The sequence below is a fragment of the Stenella coeruleoalba genome, assembly GCF_951394435.1.
Source record: "Stenella coeruleoalba genome assembly, chromosome: 12".
In the NCBI taxonomy this organism is placed as follows: Eukaryota; Metazoa; Chordata; class Mammalia; order Artiodactyla; family Delphinidae; genus Stenella; species Stenella coeruleoalba.
In genome coordinates, this window is record NC_137158.1 from 11,526,456 (window position 1) to 11,544,058 (window position 17,603).

Here is a 17,603-nt window from a genome sequence, read left to right on the forward strand (position 1 = left end):
AGAAAGGAAACTAAATACATAAAACATTAATCTTTTTATGTGTTTCCTGGGTGCTGCAATAACATTGTAATCCGATTAAGTCCAGGGTTTATTGCATTAAGAGTTATAGTTAATTTCATGTTAACCCATTCAACCCAGGATGGAATGTGAGTAGTACTTTTTTTTTTTTTCAATACTGGGCACAGACCACAGTACCCAGCATTATAATAGATGTGTACTATGTTTGATTAACACATGATCAAACAGAGATCTCTTCAGAGAATTTGAAGATCCTAATCAAAGTAGGGGCACTCCCATCTGGATTGCATCCTTGGAATAATATGTCCAGCCACAGAGCCAGCCTGCAAAAATGGAAGTGCTTCGGGCATTTATTCAATTTATTTCATTAGCCCTTGAATTACAGCAAGCATTTGGGTCAAGTGTTGAGTATAGTTCCCTGTGCTATACAGTAGTTTGTTGTTATCTATTTTACAAATGGCAGTGTATATAGTTTAGTCCCAAACTCCTAATTTATTCCTCCCTCTGCTTCCCCTTTCGTAACTATAAGTTTCTTTTCTATGTCTGTGAGCCTATTTTGTTTTGGAAATAAGTTCATTGGTATCTTTTTTTTTTTTTAGATTCCACATATAAGCAATATCGTATGATATTTATCTTTGTCTGGCTTACTTCACTTAGTATGATAATCTCTAGGTCAAATCATGTTGCTGCAAATGGCATTATTTCATTCTTTTTTTATGTCTTAGTAGTATTCCATTGTGTATACATATCACATCTTCTTTAACCATTCATCTGTGGATGAACACCTAGGTTGCTTCCATGTCTTGGCTATTACAATAGTGCTGCTATGAATGTTGGGGTACCTGTATCTTTTCCAATTATGACAACCACCATTTTAAAACCTAACATATGCTTAACTATATGAAAGTGTTGCTCACACAGCAATGGTGAATGCTACTGTCAACCTTTTGTTTCAAATTTTTAACGACTGTATCGGGTCCGGCTGTTAAACGTGACTGCGCTTTCTGCGCCCCTGAGATGCGGGTCCCAGGAGCGGGTGTGTAGCCGGAAAGCACAGAGAGGCCCGGACAGCCCACAGCAGAGAAGGACAAGGCCCGCGCAAGGACTCACTCAAGCGCGCGGGCAGGATGCAGGAAGTGCAGGATGTGCAGGATGGAGGCAGCCCATTGGACCAGCCCCTCTCACAGCGCCGCGTCCGCCAATGGGCAGCGGCCTGGGCGGGGCGTCGGCGCGCGGGCGCCTTGAGCAGCGGCTGCGTGGCCGCCCTCGTGGACCAGCCTTCGACGGCGTCTCGTGTGTGCAGGGCCTGCCGGAAGACGTCGGAGGTGCCGGATCCTGTTCGTGGAGCCATGTCTCGGCCGGAAGCCGGCGCCAACGCCTCCTCCTGGGTCGTTGCTTCTCGGCGGGGCGCGGCGCTGCTTCGGGCTCCGGAAAGGAGCCCGGAGAAGGAGCCGAGCCAAGGCGGCCGCGGAGGCCAGAAGGCCGGCGGAGGTGGCGGCTGGAGGGGCCACTCCGGCGTCCAGCAGCCCGTGGGCGCTGGTTTCCAGGAGCCGCCGCTCTCCTTCAGCCTGAAGAACGACTGGGTGGGCGCGGTGATCGGTGAGAGCGGAGAGCCTGCGCGGGCGGGACGGGAGTGGGCGAGGCGGGGCGGGGCCTGTGGCATCCCCGCCCCGCCCGCCTCGCCTCCAATCAGCGGCCACTGGGGCGGCTCGGGTCCCCACCGGACCTTTCTGATACGCTTTGGTGCTAGAGTGATGGTGTTTAATGCATCTCTGTATAGTTTACAGAGACGATGTTTTGGGAGAGCGAGCTCTTAGACTTAAGAAATCTTTGGGATGAAAGGTTAGAGCTTTGGCAGCTTACCCCAAAATGAACAACAAAGGAGTCAGTCCGTTTGAGCACCGGGGAGAGCCATTAACCCAAGATAAGAAGGCGTAGGGTATTAAAGGGCTGCTCGGAACATTAACCATACCTTGCACTTAGTTTCTGTTACTTGAATATGATTAATCTGCCGAAAAAAGTGTTCTTTTTCTTAGTATAGCGTGAGTCTTACAAATTCGTTTTTGAAAATCATTTTGGAAATGATTGGAAGTAAGGTTTGCCCCCCTTTTAAAATTGTGGTAAACAACATATATTTACAGGGTTGTTGACCCTAAGAACAACGTTGTGTGGTAGATCTGCAGAAGGTTTTCATATTGCACGACTGAATCTACCTCTCAACAACTCATTTCCCCATTCCCCCATCCCTGGCAGCCAACAGACACCTCATAGAAGTGGAATCTGCAGTTTTTTGTGATTGGCTTATCTCAGTGTAATGTCCTCAGGGTTTATATGTGTTGTCACAAATGGCAGGATTTCCTTTTAAGGGTGAAAACTTGCACTGTATGCATATGCCATATTTTTTTCATCCAGTCATCTGTTGACAGATATTTAGGTGATTTCCACCTCTTAGCTATTGTGAATAATGATGAATATGGGAATGCAGATATCTTTCTGAGATCCTAGTTTCAATTCTTGTGTATAAGTTCCCAGAAGTGGGATTGCTGGATCACATGGTAGTTCTATTTTTAGTTTTTAAAGGAGGCTGCATACTGTTTCCATAGTGACTGCACCAATTTACATTCCCACTCACAGTGCATAAGGGTTCCCTTTCTCCACATCCTCGCCAACTTGTTATCCCTTGTCTTTTTTTTAAATAAATTTATTTATTTATTTGTTTTTATTTTTGGCTGTATTGGGTCTTCGTTGCTGTGCCCGGGCTTTCTCTAATTGTGGTGAGTGGGTACTACTCTTTGTTGCAGTGCGTGGGCTTCTCATTGTCGTGTGCGGGCTCTAGAGCGCAGGCTCAGTAGTTGTGGTGCGTGGGCTTAGTTGCTCCGCGGCATGTGGGATCTTCCCGGACCAGGGCTCGAACCCGTGTTCTCTGCATTGGCAGGCGGATTCTTAACCACTGCACCACTAGGGAAGCCCCATATCCCTTGTCTTTTTGATGAGAGCCATTCTAACAGGTGATATCTCATTGTGGTTTTGATTTGCATATCTCTGATGATTTCATCATCTTTTCTTATATACCTGTTGGTCATAAATACGTCTTCGAAGAAAGGTCTATTCAAGACCTTTGGCCATTTTTTAATTGGACTTTTTTGGTTGAGTTGTGTGTAAGGGTTCCAGTTTCTTCACATCCTTGCCAACACTTTGGATCCAATTAGTCTCTCCTTGGTCTGGTGGTGAATCCTTAGTATCTACCTCTGGGAAAGGAACCTCCTACCACCCACCACAATTTGGAATAGAAAGCGCCTGCTTCCCTTTTTCCAAACTGAAAGTGATTACTGAACCCTAGGAGCCTTTGTTTAGATAATTTGGGAAGAACTAGAGAAGGCTTTGAGCAAAGTTGGTAGTAGGTTCCCCATAATTGATTTCAATTTTTTTTAATTCCTTTATTTTTAAAAACAGGGCGTGGTGGGTCAAAAATAAAAGAGATCCAGAGCTCAACATACACCAAAATACAGGTAAATTATTCGGGTTCTTAAATCCTTAAAGAGGATGAACTGTGGTTCATTCCTAACTCTAATTTCTCTTCAATTATTAACATACTGTTGTAACTTAGGTAAGTTGCCAAAGCTCTTCATACTTCTTTTTAAGAACTCACCTAAGCTGTAGTCCATTCATTATATCTTAGATGCTGATTGATAGCAGTCCTGTATTTCCTTTACACTTTTATTCTATTTGAGGTTGAGGGCGGGGGAGGGGGGCGGGGGGGACGGTGAAGGGACTTATCTCACCTATTTCCCCCCTTGTATCTAGATAATAAAAGGGTACCCTGAAGCGGAAGTAAGAATTTTTGGCACCAAGGCAATGCAGAGCAAAGCGAAAACAGTGATAGATAATCTTGTTCAAGAACAAGAAGACTACAAAACGGAACCCAAAGTTGGTAAGTAATTTTTGCCCACTAAAGCCCTGTAAAATTTTAAATGTTTTATTCAGTGTTATAAGCCATATTATAACTGCTTTTCCTGATAACAAAGCTTTGGCTTGCCATCATTAAATCTAGTCTGTTACAGAATTTTTTTCTATGAAATCCAGGATACTTTTCCTCAAACTAAGACACTTAATATCTGCTGTTAAGCCTAGCAGTTTTACTTTTGAGTAAAAACAAAATAACCTTTGAATACACTTCACTATTGATGGTACAGCAAGGATTAGTCCTGGCCTCCTGTCTATGCTCCCTTCCCTGGAATGTGACTGATTTTGAAAACTGCCTAATTATTTGATATTTTAAAAAATCTCAGATCTACTTGGACTAGAGAAAAAGCCATTATTGAACTATTTCCAGAAGCAACAAGGAGAAGAGTCTTGGGTTCAGATGGCAGCATTTCCTCTTAGTGTTTCTTGGGAAAGAACCTCTAAAAAGCCTCTAAGACACTGTTTCTTCTGTTTACCTGGGGTAACATCTGCCACACAGAATTATTGTAATGATAAGTGATGTGTTATTTATTATCAGACACTAGTCTCTCATGCTTTTTAGCTGCTCCAGTAATTTTTTTTTGCATTTCCGAAATCTGAAGTAAATAACTGGCAAACCATGACCAGAACTGTCATGGCACTGTTGTACTAAATTCCTAAATTTAATGTTTCAAGCATTATTATTGTTGGATTATTAAAACAGAAAATAATAAAATTGTTTTGGATTTTATACTGGTAGGATTTGTTTGGAAACTAATTTGGAATATTTTTAACAGATGTTGCTGTTGTCCAACCTTCGGATGGAAAAGATGCAAGGAAAGATGTTTCAGGAAATCAGAAATTGGTTGATTGGGATAAGTGCCGAGAAAATATTTTGAAATGGAGCAAAAAAAAGTGGGCAGGTTAGTGCTGGATCCCAACACTTATATGTGGTATTGTTGTTCCTAGTAATTGAGGTTTTAGCCTCTGTAAAAAATGTGTTGCTCTTAGTAACGAAATCTATATGCAAAATGACAGTAGAATTTGAAATGCTGCAATTAGTCTCTAGGACATGATATTTCTATGTCTGTGTTGCAGTTTATGTTACAAATGGAAAGTTAAAACTTACTTATACCTTGTCTTATTTGAGGTAACTCGCTGCACAAATTTAATAAAAATAGAAAATTGGGCCAAAAGGGAAATTGATGGTACAGCAAAGGGAAATTGATGGTACAGTGAGTAAACATGCCAACCAGGAGTTAACATTTTGCTATGACTGAGCAAAAATTGATCTTGGAGTGTCCTGGCCAAGAAGGGCAAAATAAAAAGGGAAAAACATTTAATAAGATCATACAGTTCTTGAAGAAATGGGTTTTTTAAATTCCCACTTGGAATTATATATGGAGTATAATGTTCTACATTATTCACTGAATTTCAGAGTAAATTCAGGCATTAATTTGATCAGAATGAGGCAGTGAGACAACATCATTTATTTAAAGTTAAACAGTGAACACTACCATGTGACAAATATTAACAAGGGTTCATTCCACTCTGGTGGTCAGCCTATCCCATGCCATCTCAACATGTGTTGGGAGATTTGGGTGGAGGTGGGGAACAGAAAAAGGATTTAAGTTTGGTGGAAGTATGATAAGCATTTAAAAAAGAAACCAGGGCTTCCCTGGTGGCGCAGTGGTTGAGAGTCCACCTGCCAATGCAGGGGACACGGGTTCATGCCCCGGTCCGGGAGGATCCCACATGCCGCGGAGCCGCTGGGCCCGTGAGCCATGGCCGCTGAGCCTGCGCGTCCGGAGCCTGTGCTCCGCAACGGGAGAGGCCACAGCGGTGAGAGGCCCGCGTACCACAAAAAAAAAAAAAAGAAAAGAAAAGAAAACAAAGTAGCTTCAAAGTAGAGGATAGAATAAGGATAAATATTTTATTCCTAAACAGTAATGCGATGGACCCTCAAAGAAAAGAAAGTTAGCTTACTATGAGAGAAGATTCGTCACTTGTGATGGCTGTGTGTCTTGTGAAGCATGGTTTCTTTATTTCATATTTAATTATTAAAGATCTCTTTCTTGGGTGAAAAATGTAATTGAAAGACAAGGCAAAAATGGAGGTCTCTTAGAGGCTGGCAGAAGCTTGGCTGGCAAAGTGTGGGACAGCTGTCTAGAACTATTATCTGTGCAAGGTGAACCTGATACATATTTTAGTTTGATTTCTGTTGCTTTGAATAAATGTCAGTGAAATGTAAGTGCTCATTAATCACCCAAGTTAAAATTTTGGTTTTTGTCCCAGGTTTACCTCCAATTAAGAAAAACTTTTACGTGGAGTCAGAAACAACAAGTTCAATGTCACAAGACCAAGCAGACAATTGGAGGTGAATAGTTTTACTACTTTTTATTGAGTATTTGTAGAGTTTTGCTGGTAAATTAACCCATTAGGAAAAGATCTGAAATGATTGCATTTGAAACTGTAGCTTCCTATTCAAAAGAAAACTTGGTTGCCCTCTACATCACATACATGAGAGCATTGCTGTCCAATAAAACTTTTGGCGAAGAGGGAAATGGGCTATATTTGTGTCTAGAGTAGTTACTATACATATGTGGCTATGAAACACTTAAAATGTAGCTAATATAATTGAGGACCTGAATTTGAAATTTTAAATTTAAAGAGACACGTGGTTGGTGCCTGCTGTATTAGCAGTTTTTGAGAATTATTTCTACAAGTGTTGAAAATCATGAGAAATTGATCTGATATCTGAATGTTAGAAAAATTTCTTACTCTTTGGTCCTTATTATCTGGAATTACAGGTCATAATGGCAACATTTTTTCTATTAACATCTGTTATAAAACTAAGGTAGTGTGGTATAGCAGACAGAGCAGTTATTCTAGGATTGGGGTAGGGCCCTGAGCATGGACAAGTGACTAAAGATCACCTGTCGAATGAGAATAATTCCCACTTCAAAGTATTGTTGAGGATTAATTAAGGAAATGTGTGTGAAACATTATAGGCCCTCAGGCATTTGCCAAATCTGACTTTGATTCATGAAGCGTATAATTTTCAGGCTCTATTCTTAACCTTTCCATGAAGTTTTCATTGGCCCATTCATGCATACAGTGTAATTTTTTTCCTTCTCTGGAACTATTCTGGTAAAAAAAGATGGGCTTGCTTCTGTTTCTTATTACATTTTACTGTAACTTAACCAGCAGTCTAATTTTAATCAGTTGCAGTTGAATTTCTAGATATGACCTGAACGAATGTTGGAAAAAATTTCTTGCTTGGGGAGTAAAGTGACCAAAGCCACTAATCCTTGTTCTGTTTTTCCTTAAAGGAGGGAAAATTATAATATAATGTGTGATGACTTGAAAGGTGGTGAGAAACGTCCTCTTCCCAACCCTATTGGTAATTTTGAGGATGCATTTCACTGTTATCCTGAAGTTATGAGAAACCTTCAAAAGGCAGGTTTTCAAAGGCCCACACCAATTCAGGTATGCTTTCTTTAATTCTAACATTTCATCGACTTTCTCCCCTCAATTTCTGGTCGTTAGAAGTTATAACACCAGGGAGCAGCTGTCTCTTATAAGTGTCCCCCCCCCAGCACCTCCGCCACTGCCTAGCACTCAAAATGCTGAGAAGTTTGGGGCTGGGAGAGGAGGAAGGAATACTTGACAGAGAGAAATGCACTTTTTATTTTGATATTTCTCGTTCTGTTTCAGTCACAGGCATGGCCAATCATTCTACAAGGAGTAGATCTTATAGGAGTAGCTCAGACTGGAACGGGGAAGACATTGACGTACTTAGTGCCTGGATTTATTCATATTGACTCACAACCTCTGTAAGAATGATTACATCTGGGTTCCCTTTAGGGGTCTAACAGATATGGATTCCAAAAATGCAATGAAAGTTTCTTCGATTGCCTTGGTCGAAAGGTAACGCCTAGTCTCGGGCGAATGCACTTGTGTTGTCCTGGTAAGCTATAAATGGACAGAACATTTTTAGGAAGCAATAGGTAGTATCCACCAAAAGTCTTAACAGTGAAACACTGGAAACAAATTGTTTAAATTACCGTGTCCAGTACAATTCTGTGAGAATATCTGACACAGGAAAGCTCTGGCCCTGTTTAATGAAAAGGCTGGTGTCTGGACCCTAGGATTTTTTGGTTAGGCTGTTTTTCTTTATTTCTCCACTTTTTATGTGTGGTGCTTGTTTGTGGCTTTGACACTCATTGCTGCCTTTTTTTTTTTTTTTTTTTGGCCGTACCTCGAGGCTTATGGGATCTTAGTTCCCTGACCAGGGATTGAACCCAGGCCCTCAGCAGATGAAAGCTCGGAGTCCTAATCAGTGGACCGCCAGGGAATTCCCTCATTGCAGGCACTGAATGAAGGTCCTGTGTATCTGAGATGGGTACTTTACTAACGTGTTTTCTCTCCAAAGAGCCAGGAATGGGCCGGGCATGCTAATCCTCACCCCGACTCGAGAACTAGCTCTGCAAGTGGAAGCCGAGTGCCATAAATATTCATATAAAGGTCTTAAAAGGTGAGTCTTTTCTTTGACCATTCCTGCATCAGCCTTCTAACCATTTGTAGCTGTCGACATCCTCCCCATTATTTTCACACATCCTGAGAAGCTGATTGGCTCAGCGTGGGTCAGGCTTACTTACCCCTGATCCACATCGACTGTAACCTGGGTGATGGGGTCAGATAACAAGGATGCGAATGTGGCTCTCACAGGACATGTCCCTGTGGATTGGTGGGTGTGGATGGTTCTCAGAAAGGGGCCAATACTGTACTACCCGAGACTTCTGATTGATGTGCTTTTTATTTTATACCCCAAATGCTTAGGTTGGTTGGGATTTTGAATTGTGATGGGATATTCCCCACGTGAACATGAACCTCCGTATTTTTTTTTTAAGTGTTTGTATATATGGTGGTGGCGATAGAGATGGACAAATAAAAGACTTAGCGAAAGGTGTCGATATCATTATTGCCACTCCTGGAAGACTCCACGATCTACAAATGAATAACTTTGTGCACCTGAAGAGCGTAACCTACCTGGTAATCGTGGAGCAGGGGTTCAGGGTCCTGGGAGGAAGAAGTGAACTCTTTATCAAACCCTTTAGAATGGCTCTCCATTTCATAATGGTTTTAAATCCTAGGAATGTTTCTCATTCCCTCTGGTTAAAATACAGATTTTAAGATCATTCCATTTTAGTATTATATAAATATTAGAAAATGTAGGTAAGTACAAAAGAATTCCACATGAATATTTTAGACACTTAAATTGTTTTTTTTCATTAAATAGATTTAGAAACTGTTAGTTGGCAAACTTAACTCGGTCTGTGTTGCAACTACAGATAGCTTAGGTAATGGAGGAAGTAAAAAAATTACCTTAGTATTCATAAAGGCAGAGCATACATATTAGCTACCTTCCATACCTAATCTAGCCATCTTTTTTTTTTTTTGGCTGTACTGCACGGCTCGCGGGATCTTAGTTCCCTGACCAGGGATGGAACCCGGGCCCTCAGCAGTGAAAGCGCGGAGTCCTAACCACTGGACCACCAGGGAATTCCCCTAATCTAATCATTTTTAATGCAGGTATTAGATGAAGCTGACAAGATGCTGGATATGGGATTTGAACCCCAGATAATGAAGATTTTATTAGATGTACGCCCAGACAGGCAGACAGTTATGACAAGGTAGGTATATGTTTAATTTGCTAGTCTGCAAAGTAGAAATCAGTGGAACCAAATCCATTTGATTTTAGAGCCTTTCTTAAAAGTATTTTGAGATCCTTTGGTGAAAGATATGTCATCACTTAGTATAGCAACTCAGTGTAACAGTTTAGCAATGACTGTTGGGTTTCCTGAATTAAAAATAAGATTTCTAGGGACTTCCCTGGTGGTACAGCAGTTAAGACTCCGCACTCCCAATGCAGGGGGCCAGGGTTCGATCCCTAGTCAGAGAACTAGATCCCACATACCGCAACAAAGATCCCACGTGCTGCAATTAAGACCTGACACAGCCTAAGTAAATAAATAAATGTTTGAAAAAGAATAAGATTTCTATTAAAAAATGCAGGAGAGACTGTTTCACGGTGGGGGGTCTCAGATTGGAAAAAGTAATCACCTGTCCAGAATACTTTCTGGCAAAGATAAAGCTGAGGCAGCGGAAGAGTATGTGATTGGGGAAGTAGACTAGATTTGTTCATTTTGTTTTCTTACTAAACTTCCCATCTTTGTAATTAGTGTGAAAGTACAGAAGGTGGCTACTTTCATAATATATGGTTGAAGAAACAACTGAATTTACATATCCAATCATCGGTACAGTTAAAATGTTTTTATTTGGCATGAGCATTTGGTTTTGCCTGCTAACAATGCATGAAAAATACTGGGGTTTTTTGCCTTATTTATAAAGGCCGAGAGAAAACTAACACCTGAATTCATTGTACCTTTTCATAGATGAGAAAGGTATAGCTCTTCTTCACCTTTTGCTTACAAACCTATTAAACTTATTTAAAGGTTTAATCTAGTAGCTTCGTTGAGCAATTCATTGTGAAGCAAATGTTTTCTGTGAAATTGGCCTCATTAAAAAGTACTAAGTTTGTCTTTCATGAGTAATTTTGTTCATAGCATTCTTAGGGAAATTTAGTAATGTTTGCTTTATAATAAATGTTTAATGTTTGTGTATTACGTTTTATCTCCAGTGCAACGTGGCCATGTGCTGTCCGTAGACTCGCACAATCTTATTTGAAAGAGCCCATGATTGTGTATGTTGGTACTTTGGATCTAGTTGTAAGCTTGTTTTTAATTACTATTTATATCTTATTAATTATGGAAATGTTTTGCCATTGACAGCTCTCTGGCCTTTCACTTCATAATTGAGATTGGCCTTTCAACTAATCATTAATGAAAATTGACGTTTTACTTAAATCACTGGTAATTAATAATGGGTCATTGCCCTAGGCTCATTTCATGAGATTTCACGAAAGACAGGATAAATGCTTCAGAATCTATTTCATCTCTGGGTCAATAAAATGATACCAGCGATACTTTGAAATTTTGTGTTGTCAGAATACTTATTGAACGGAAACTCTTTGTGTCATCAGCTGAACATCTTTATTGCAAAGGCTATATCCAAATTCATGGTGATAGTTTTGTAAGCTTGGCCTCAAACTGTGGTTATTCCTTTTTCAACAATAGTAACCAGCTGCTTTCAACGCACTACCACGTATTCAAGAGTTCCCAGCTTAGCATAGGTGACTCACTGGTAAAAAGTGAAAGACTGAGCCATAAATCCTTGGGTAGGAACCGGTGATTTTGCAAGGACCTGCCATTTTTCCTGCTAGCAGTTTATTAGAACATTTAACCAATGATAGAAATAAGATGGATTTCGAGCCAATATATGGGGTTTGCCCATTAATATTGATGAACTATGATCTCTGAGTCCTTTAGGCTGTAAGTACTGTGAAACAAAATATAATTGTCACCACAGAAGACGAGAAACAATCGCATATCCAAACTTTCATCGAGAGCCTGTCTCCCAAAGACAAAGTCATAATATTTGTTAGCCGGAAAGCTGTGTGAGTATGTTTTTTTTTACATTCAAATCATCAGTCATGGTTTGTTTTGGCATTGTTTCTAGGTGTATACGCATTTCATATGGGGGTGTGTGTATGTCTTACAATATGCACATTACTTCAGACTCTTGCCAGTGGAAGTAACAGTAATGAATTGATGGTGGTATGAGAATAAGCACTTAGACCCCTGACTTTATCTTTTGCTTCAGGGCTGATCATTTAGCAAGTGACCTGAGTATCCGGCATATATCAGTAGAGTCTCTGCATGGCAACAGAGAACAGAGTGATCGAGAGAGAGCATTAAAAAACTTTAGAACAGGTACATTTATACAATTAGTATTGCAGTTTAAAAGTGTCTAGTGCCTGGGGCTTCCCTGGTGGCACAGTGGTTGAGAGTCCGCCTGCCGATGCAGGGGACACGGGTTCATGCTCCGGTCCGGGAAGATCCCACATGCCGCTGAGCGGCTGGGCCCGTGAGCCATGGCCGCTGAGCCTGCGCGTCCGGAGCCTGTGCTCTGCAACGGGAGAGGCCGCAACAGTGAGAGGCCCGCGTACCGCAAAAAACAAAAAACAAAAAAAAAAAAAGTGTCCAGTGCCTGGACTTGCTTGAGTGTTGGCACCTTTTCATGGAACCCATGTCTAAGATCTGCCCTCAGCTTGCAGATCCCAGAACTATACTTGTTCTAAATATTCATCAGATTCTCAGAACTATCTCAAGCTAATGTTTAAAACCTGGATATCAAGGCAGTAATTTGCAGTGAGGGTGTTATTTTAATTTACTTGAGAGGCATATATCTCTGCCATGGTTCATGGACCCTTTGAATTTTGGAATCTGTTGTGTTGTAACTTGCCAGCAGTTAAAAAAGGCTAAGTAACCCTTTCCCGTCTTCACTGTCCTTAAAAGAGTTTTAATATTAAAAGCAAGGATAGTTCACCTGATCAGATATTAGGGGACAGATATGTCTTGGGTTGATTTGTACCAGCGTGTGTCTCTATTCTTTTGGCTTTACTCTTTAGGGGAAGTGCGAATACTGATTGCTACCGATTTAGCATCTCGTGGTCTCGATGTCCATGATGTCACACACGTCTATAATTACGATTTTCCCCGGAACATCGAAGAATATGTGCACAGAGTAGGGCGCACCGGGAGAGCAGGGTAAGTCGGTCCATCCAGCCTGGCTCCCCATTCTCACAAAAAGGACCTTTTTCCCCTCTGAGAGCACTATCATAAAATCCCCATAACATGCTGTTTAAACAACTGCAGATTAGGTTCCAAATTGCTGTTTGAATGGCTAAATCTCTTTTTTTAATCGAAGTATAGTTGATTTACAGTGTTGTGTTAATTACTGCTGTACAGCAAAGTGATTCAGTTATATATATATATATATATATATATATACATATATGTATACATTCTATTTTTTTAATATTCTTTCCCATTATGGTTTTTCAAAGGGTATTGAATATAGTTCCTTGTGCTATACAGGAGGACCTTGTTGTCTTTCCATTCTATATATAAAAGTTTACATCTGCTCACCCCAACTTCCTACTCCATCCCTTCCCCAACCCCTTCCCCGTTGGCAACCACAGGCCTGTTCTCTATGTCCGTGATTCTGTTTCTGTTCCATAGATAGGTTCATTTGTGTCATATTTTATTTACTTTTTATTTTTTAGATTTTTTTTTTTTTGATGTGGACCATTTTTAAAGTCTTTATTGAATTTGTTACAGTATTGCTTCTGTTTTGGTTTTTTGGCCATGAGGCATGTGGGATCTTAGCTCCCCAACCAGGGATGGAACCCTCACCCCCTGTATTGGAAGGCAAAGTCTTAACCACTGGACCGCCAGGGAAGTCCCTTGTGTCATATTTTAGATTCCACATATAAATGGTATCATATGATATTTGTCTTTCTCTGTCTGGCTTACTTCACTTAGTATGATAATCTCTGGTGGCATCCATGTTGCTACAAACAGCATTATTTTGTTCTTTTTTATGGCTGAGGAGTATTCCATTGTGTATATGTACCACATCTTCCTTATATGAATGGCTAAATCTTTTAATTAATTAATTTTTTGGCTGCGTTGGGTCTTCGTTGCTGCGTGCAGGCTTTCTCTAGTTGTGGCGAGCAGGGGCTACTCTTCGTTGTGGTGCGCGGGCTTCTCATTGCGGTGGCTTCTCTTGTTGCGGAGCACAGGCTCTAGGCGCGCAGGCTCAGTAGCTGTGGCATGCGGTCTCAGTAGCTGTGGCTCGCAGGCTCCAGAGCACAGGCTTAGTAGTTGTGGCGCATGGGCTTCGTTGCTCCGCGGCATGTGGGATCTTCCCGGACCAGGGCTCGAACCTGTGTCCCCTGCATTGGCAGGTGGATTCTTAACCACTGCGCCACCAGAGAAGTCCCTGAATGGCTAAATCGTAACGTATCATACGTAGTTGGGCTTGTGAAAGAGTTGAGGTTTTGCTGCTGCTGTTTTTGTTCTATTTTGCTAGCTGAATCATGAATATAAATTACAAATCAAATTAAACTGACTTTTTTCCCCCTTGAAGGAGGACTGGGGTATGTGTTACCCTCATCACTAGAAATGATTGGAAGATTGCTGGTGAATTAATTAATATTCTGGAAAGAGCAAATCAGGTGAGAATATGCAGCTCTGTTTTCTAAGGTTCAAATTTCATTTATTCCAAGTACTGGGGCTTTACTGCCTGTCAGGAAATACAGATATTAAACAAGCAATTAAGCGTGTTATGAGGGCTGTAGCATGGCAAAGATGAGCACTATAATATATAAGTGGGGAACCTGATCTAATGGTGAGCGTCACTGAACCCTGCTGAGGAAGAGCCCAGTGGGGTGGAGGTTGCAGAGAACAGAGGAAGCAGAGGACACACTCAGGCCTCGAGGTGAGAAAGTGACACCAGGCAAAGGCACCAGGAAGCAACTGAAAGGCCACGCTAGCAGGAGGGCCACGTATTTACTGACGGGGTTTTTTAAGACTAGGCTGGTTTTTATACCTTGAAGATTCGGTGTTGCATATGCAGAGGGACACATTCCATTCTGTTTGGATGATGTCACGTAATCAGTTGTGGAGATTCTCTGAAGATTGTAGAAAAGCTGTTATATAATGAGAATCACCTCAATCCTAATAACACGTTTAATGGCTTCAGAGTGTCCCAGAGGATCTTGTGGTGATGGCTGAGAGATATAAAGCAAATAAACTGAAAAAAGAAATGGAAAATAAATGGGAAAGACCCCAAGGAAAACCCAAGATGTTTTATTATTAACGTCTATATTGAAAAGTGGTACCAGCCTACTTAAAAGAGGTAAAATTTGAATAACACATGAACTTTCAAACACCTGGTTTCCTTAACTAGGCTTTGTTAGTGTGTTTATTACAATCAGCATTATCTCTAAGAGTCACACAATAAATGAGATCTTATTCTTTATCTGTTACCTAAATTCTAGTTAATATATCTTAGAACTGATTCACTTTGTTATAAAGCAGAAACGAACACACCATTGTAAAGCAATTATACTCCAATAAAGATGTTTAAAATATATATATATATATATATATATATATATCTTAGAAGTATTAATTCAGAGATGAGAAAAAACTTTAAGTTGTACAGTCGTAAGAGTATAATGGAATACAATAGAATTGGTGTAGGTGTAAATTGGTATAACCTCTTCTGAGCAATCAGGTGGTAATGTATCAATTGTAAATACATATACCTTTTTTTTTTTTTTTTTTTCCCGGTACACGGGCCTCTCACTGTTGTGGCCTCTCCCGTTGCGGAGCACAGGCTCCGGACGCGCAGGCTCAGCGGCCATGGCTCACGGGCCCAGCCGCTCCGGGGCATGTGGGATCTTCCCGGACCGGGGCACGAACCCGTGTCCCCTGCATCGGCAGGCAGACTGTCAACCACTGCGCCACCAGGGAAGCCCACGTATACCTTTTGATCCAGCAATTCCTCTGGACATAAATGTCCAGTAGGGAGCCATATGAATAAACTGTGGAGAAAATCATATCATATAAGGGCCTAATGCCTATGACATAGGAAACTCCTAACACTGAACAAGAACAACCTGATTAGAAAATGGGCAAAGGACTTGAATAGACATTTCTCCAAAGACATATAAGTGTCCAACAAGTTAAAGATGCTCAGCTTCACTCATCACTAGGGGATTCAAAGATCACCTCACCCCCGTTAGAACGGCACAGTACATCAATTGATGGTTTTTCCTGCTTATTTTTCAGAATTCAAGATTTTTTTTGAGATATATTTATTTAAGATACTGTGGAAGTATTGGAAGCACGCTGGCAGTATGAAGAGATGACTGAGTCTTAAAATAATAGTGTTTAAAATGTAGAATTCAGTATTTTATACTTGAATAAGATCAAAAGTATTTAAACTTGAGTTGAACATTTTTTATTGATATTAAGGAATGTAGCATTAAAATTTCACTTTTTGCTATCTTTATTTTAAAAAAAGAAATAAATGTAAATTTTGTCTCCTATAATGTTGCTGTATTAAGGTCAATCTTTAAAGGGTTTCAAGCTTGTTCAGATGTTGTCATAGCAGTGAAAATGCTGTTAACACAATAAATTATTTTCTGTGATAAAAAGACAAGCTGATCCGTCTTTCCCAATAGCCCTTTAATTTTGTGTTTACCACATAGTGTTTTATTTGCTGGTACTTTTCTTACTACTTTATCTACTTTGAAATGAAACAGTAAAAAGATTTCATGGGGCCAAACTATGCAACAGCTGTTTGTTAAATTTTAGCCTAGTGCTCGAGGATCAAGTAAATCCTGGGTAAATTCATTTCCCCGAAAGCTTCTTTGACTAATCATGGCCCCTACTTTCCCTTATAGTTTTGTGTAGTTTTCTGTTCCCTGCATGATAATTACTTATACCATGTTATCATCTGTCGGAAGTTGAATAGTAGTGAGGAAATACGTTCATGATACAAGAACCACAAACACCCACCAAAAGGTGTATGTAATGAGAATAAATTTTTGTATTAAGTTTCATTACGTGAAAATGCATTAAAATTAGTGAAATACTAACATTAATTTGGGCTACTGACAGGTTTTCAGCGAAGCTGGGCTAGGCTAACAGCTAGGAGCCCATCTTTCCCTAAAAGTGCAGAATGAAACGTAAAAAGAATACACAGTGGGGACAAAAGACAGTCTCTTCAGTAAGTGGTGCTGGGAAAACTGGACATCTGGTTATAAAAGACCACAATCAGAACATGCTGGGGAGTGTGGGGAGGGCAGCCCCGGGGCTGAGGGGCTCGGGATGCAGCCAGGGGCTGCCGGGTCCCGTGGGCTGGTTGCTGCCGGTTCAAGGCCCGCCCCGCTGCTGCTCCGGCCCATGGGCATCACATCTTTCAGCAAGATGGTCCAGAAGAGCATCTCACAGAAGAAGGTCCAGCTGCACGTGGACAGGAGCCTCAGATGAACACTGTCCGACGTTACGGAGGACACTACAAACTGCAGAGCAGGCCAGGCTTCAGTAAGCCCCAGTGAGCAGAAGCCAAGGCTTCAGGCACAGACCTGTGAGTGAAAACGAGACCCTCCTTACTTTTCTACCCGGTGAAGAGTGACCACAGCGCACAAACCGGACCAGAAATGAGGGGCGGCAAGCGGCTCCAGTGAGGCTGGAGCACGTCTTCAATGGGTAAGTGCAGTGCTTAATGCACAGTGATGTCGGCTGCATTTAAGCCCGTGAAGGCTGTTCAGTTTTACTGTAAATAAAAAGCTTGATGAATACGGTAAATCTTTTAGGTCAGGAGGATTACATCCTCCTGATGCAGCATGTTTACATGCAGACTTTTAAGCCAACTACTGGACTAAAAAAAAAAAAAAAGAAAAAGCATGATCAGAAAAAGAATGAAAGGAAAACAATGTATGGCCTCATCAGCGAAGCATGAAGTCAGTTCTCCTGCAAATGTGGGTGACAGCAATCTTGGCAGTCACTGTGTGATCCCACGCTGCCTCACGCGAGGGGTAGCCCTGCACCAGCAGCCTGCGGCTGGAGGCGGACCAGCGTGAGCAGACCTGTCTGCTGGGG

At 41.2% G+C, this 17,603-nt stretch overlaps 1 protein-coding gene across 1 annotated transcript; it reads left to right on the forward strand.

The window, feature by feature from the left end:
• Positions 1 to 1,134: 1,134 nt before the first annotated feature.
• DDX43 (DEAD-box helicase 43) lies at positions 1,135 to 15,975 on the forward strand. Its single transcript, XM_079939624.1, has 17 exons — positions 1,135 to 1,617; positions 3,472 to 3,527; positions 3,823 to 3,949; positions 4,758 to 4,883; positions 6,256 to 6,337; positions 7,293 to 7,449; positions 7,678 to 7,796; positions 8,396 to 8,497; positions 8,874 to 9,015; positions 9,556 to 9,656; positions 10,664 to 10,751; positions 11,412 to 11,539; positions 11,746 to 11,855; positions 12,554 to 12,692; positions 14,077 to 14,164; positions 14,692 to 14,847; positions 15,786 to 15,975. Exons 1-16 carry the CDS (start codon positions 1,146 to 1,148, stop codon positions 14,806 to 14,808), a joined length of 2,154 nt encoding a protein of 717 aa, XP_079795750.1. The 5' UTR covers positions 1,135 to 1,145; the 3' UTR covers positions 14,809 to 14,847; positions 15,786 to 15,975.
• The last annotated feature ends 1,628 nt before the right edge of the window (positions 15,976 to 17,603 follow it).

Bases quoted from the DNA above. Each gene is read 5' to 3' on its own strand.
- DDX43 (XM_079939624.1), top strand. From the start codon at position 1,146: ATGCAGGAAGTGCAGGATGTGCAGGATGGAGGCAGCCCATTGGACCAG. The intron at 8,498-8,873 runs GTGAGTCTTTTC...TTTTTTTTTAAG, and splicing joins TCATATAAAGGTCTTAAAAG to TGTTTGTATATATGGTGGTG. The intron at 11,856-12,553 runs GTACATTTATAC...TTTACTCTTTAG, and splicing joins ATTAAAAAACTTTAGAACAG to GGGAAGTGCGAATACTGATT.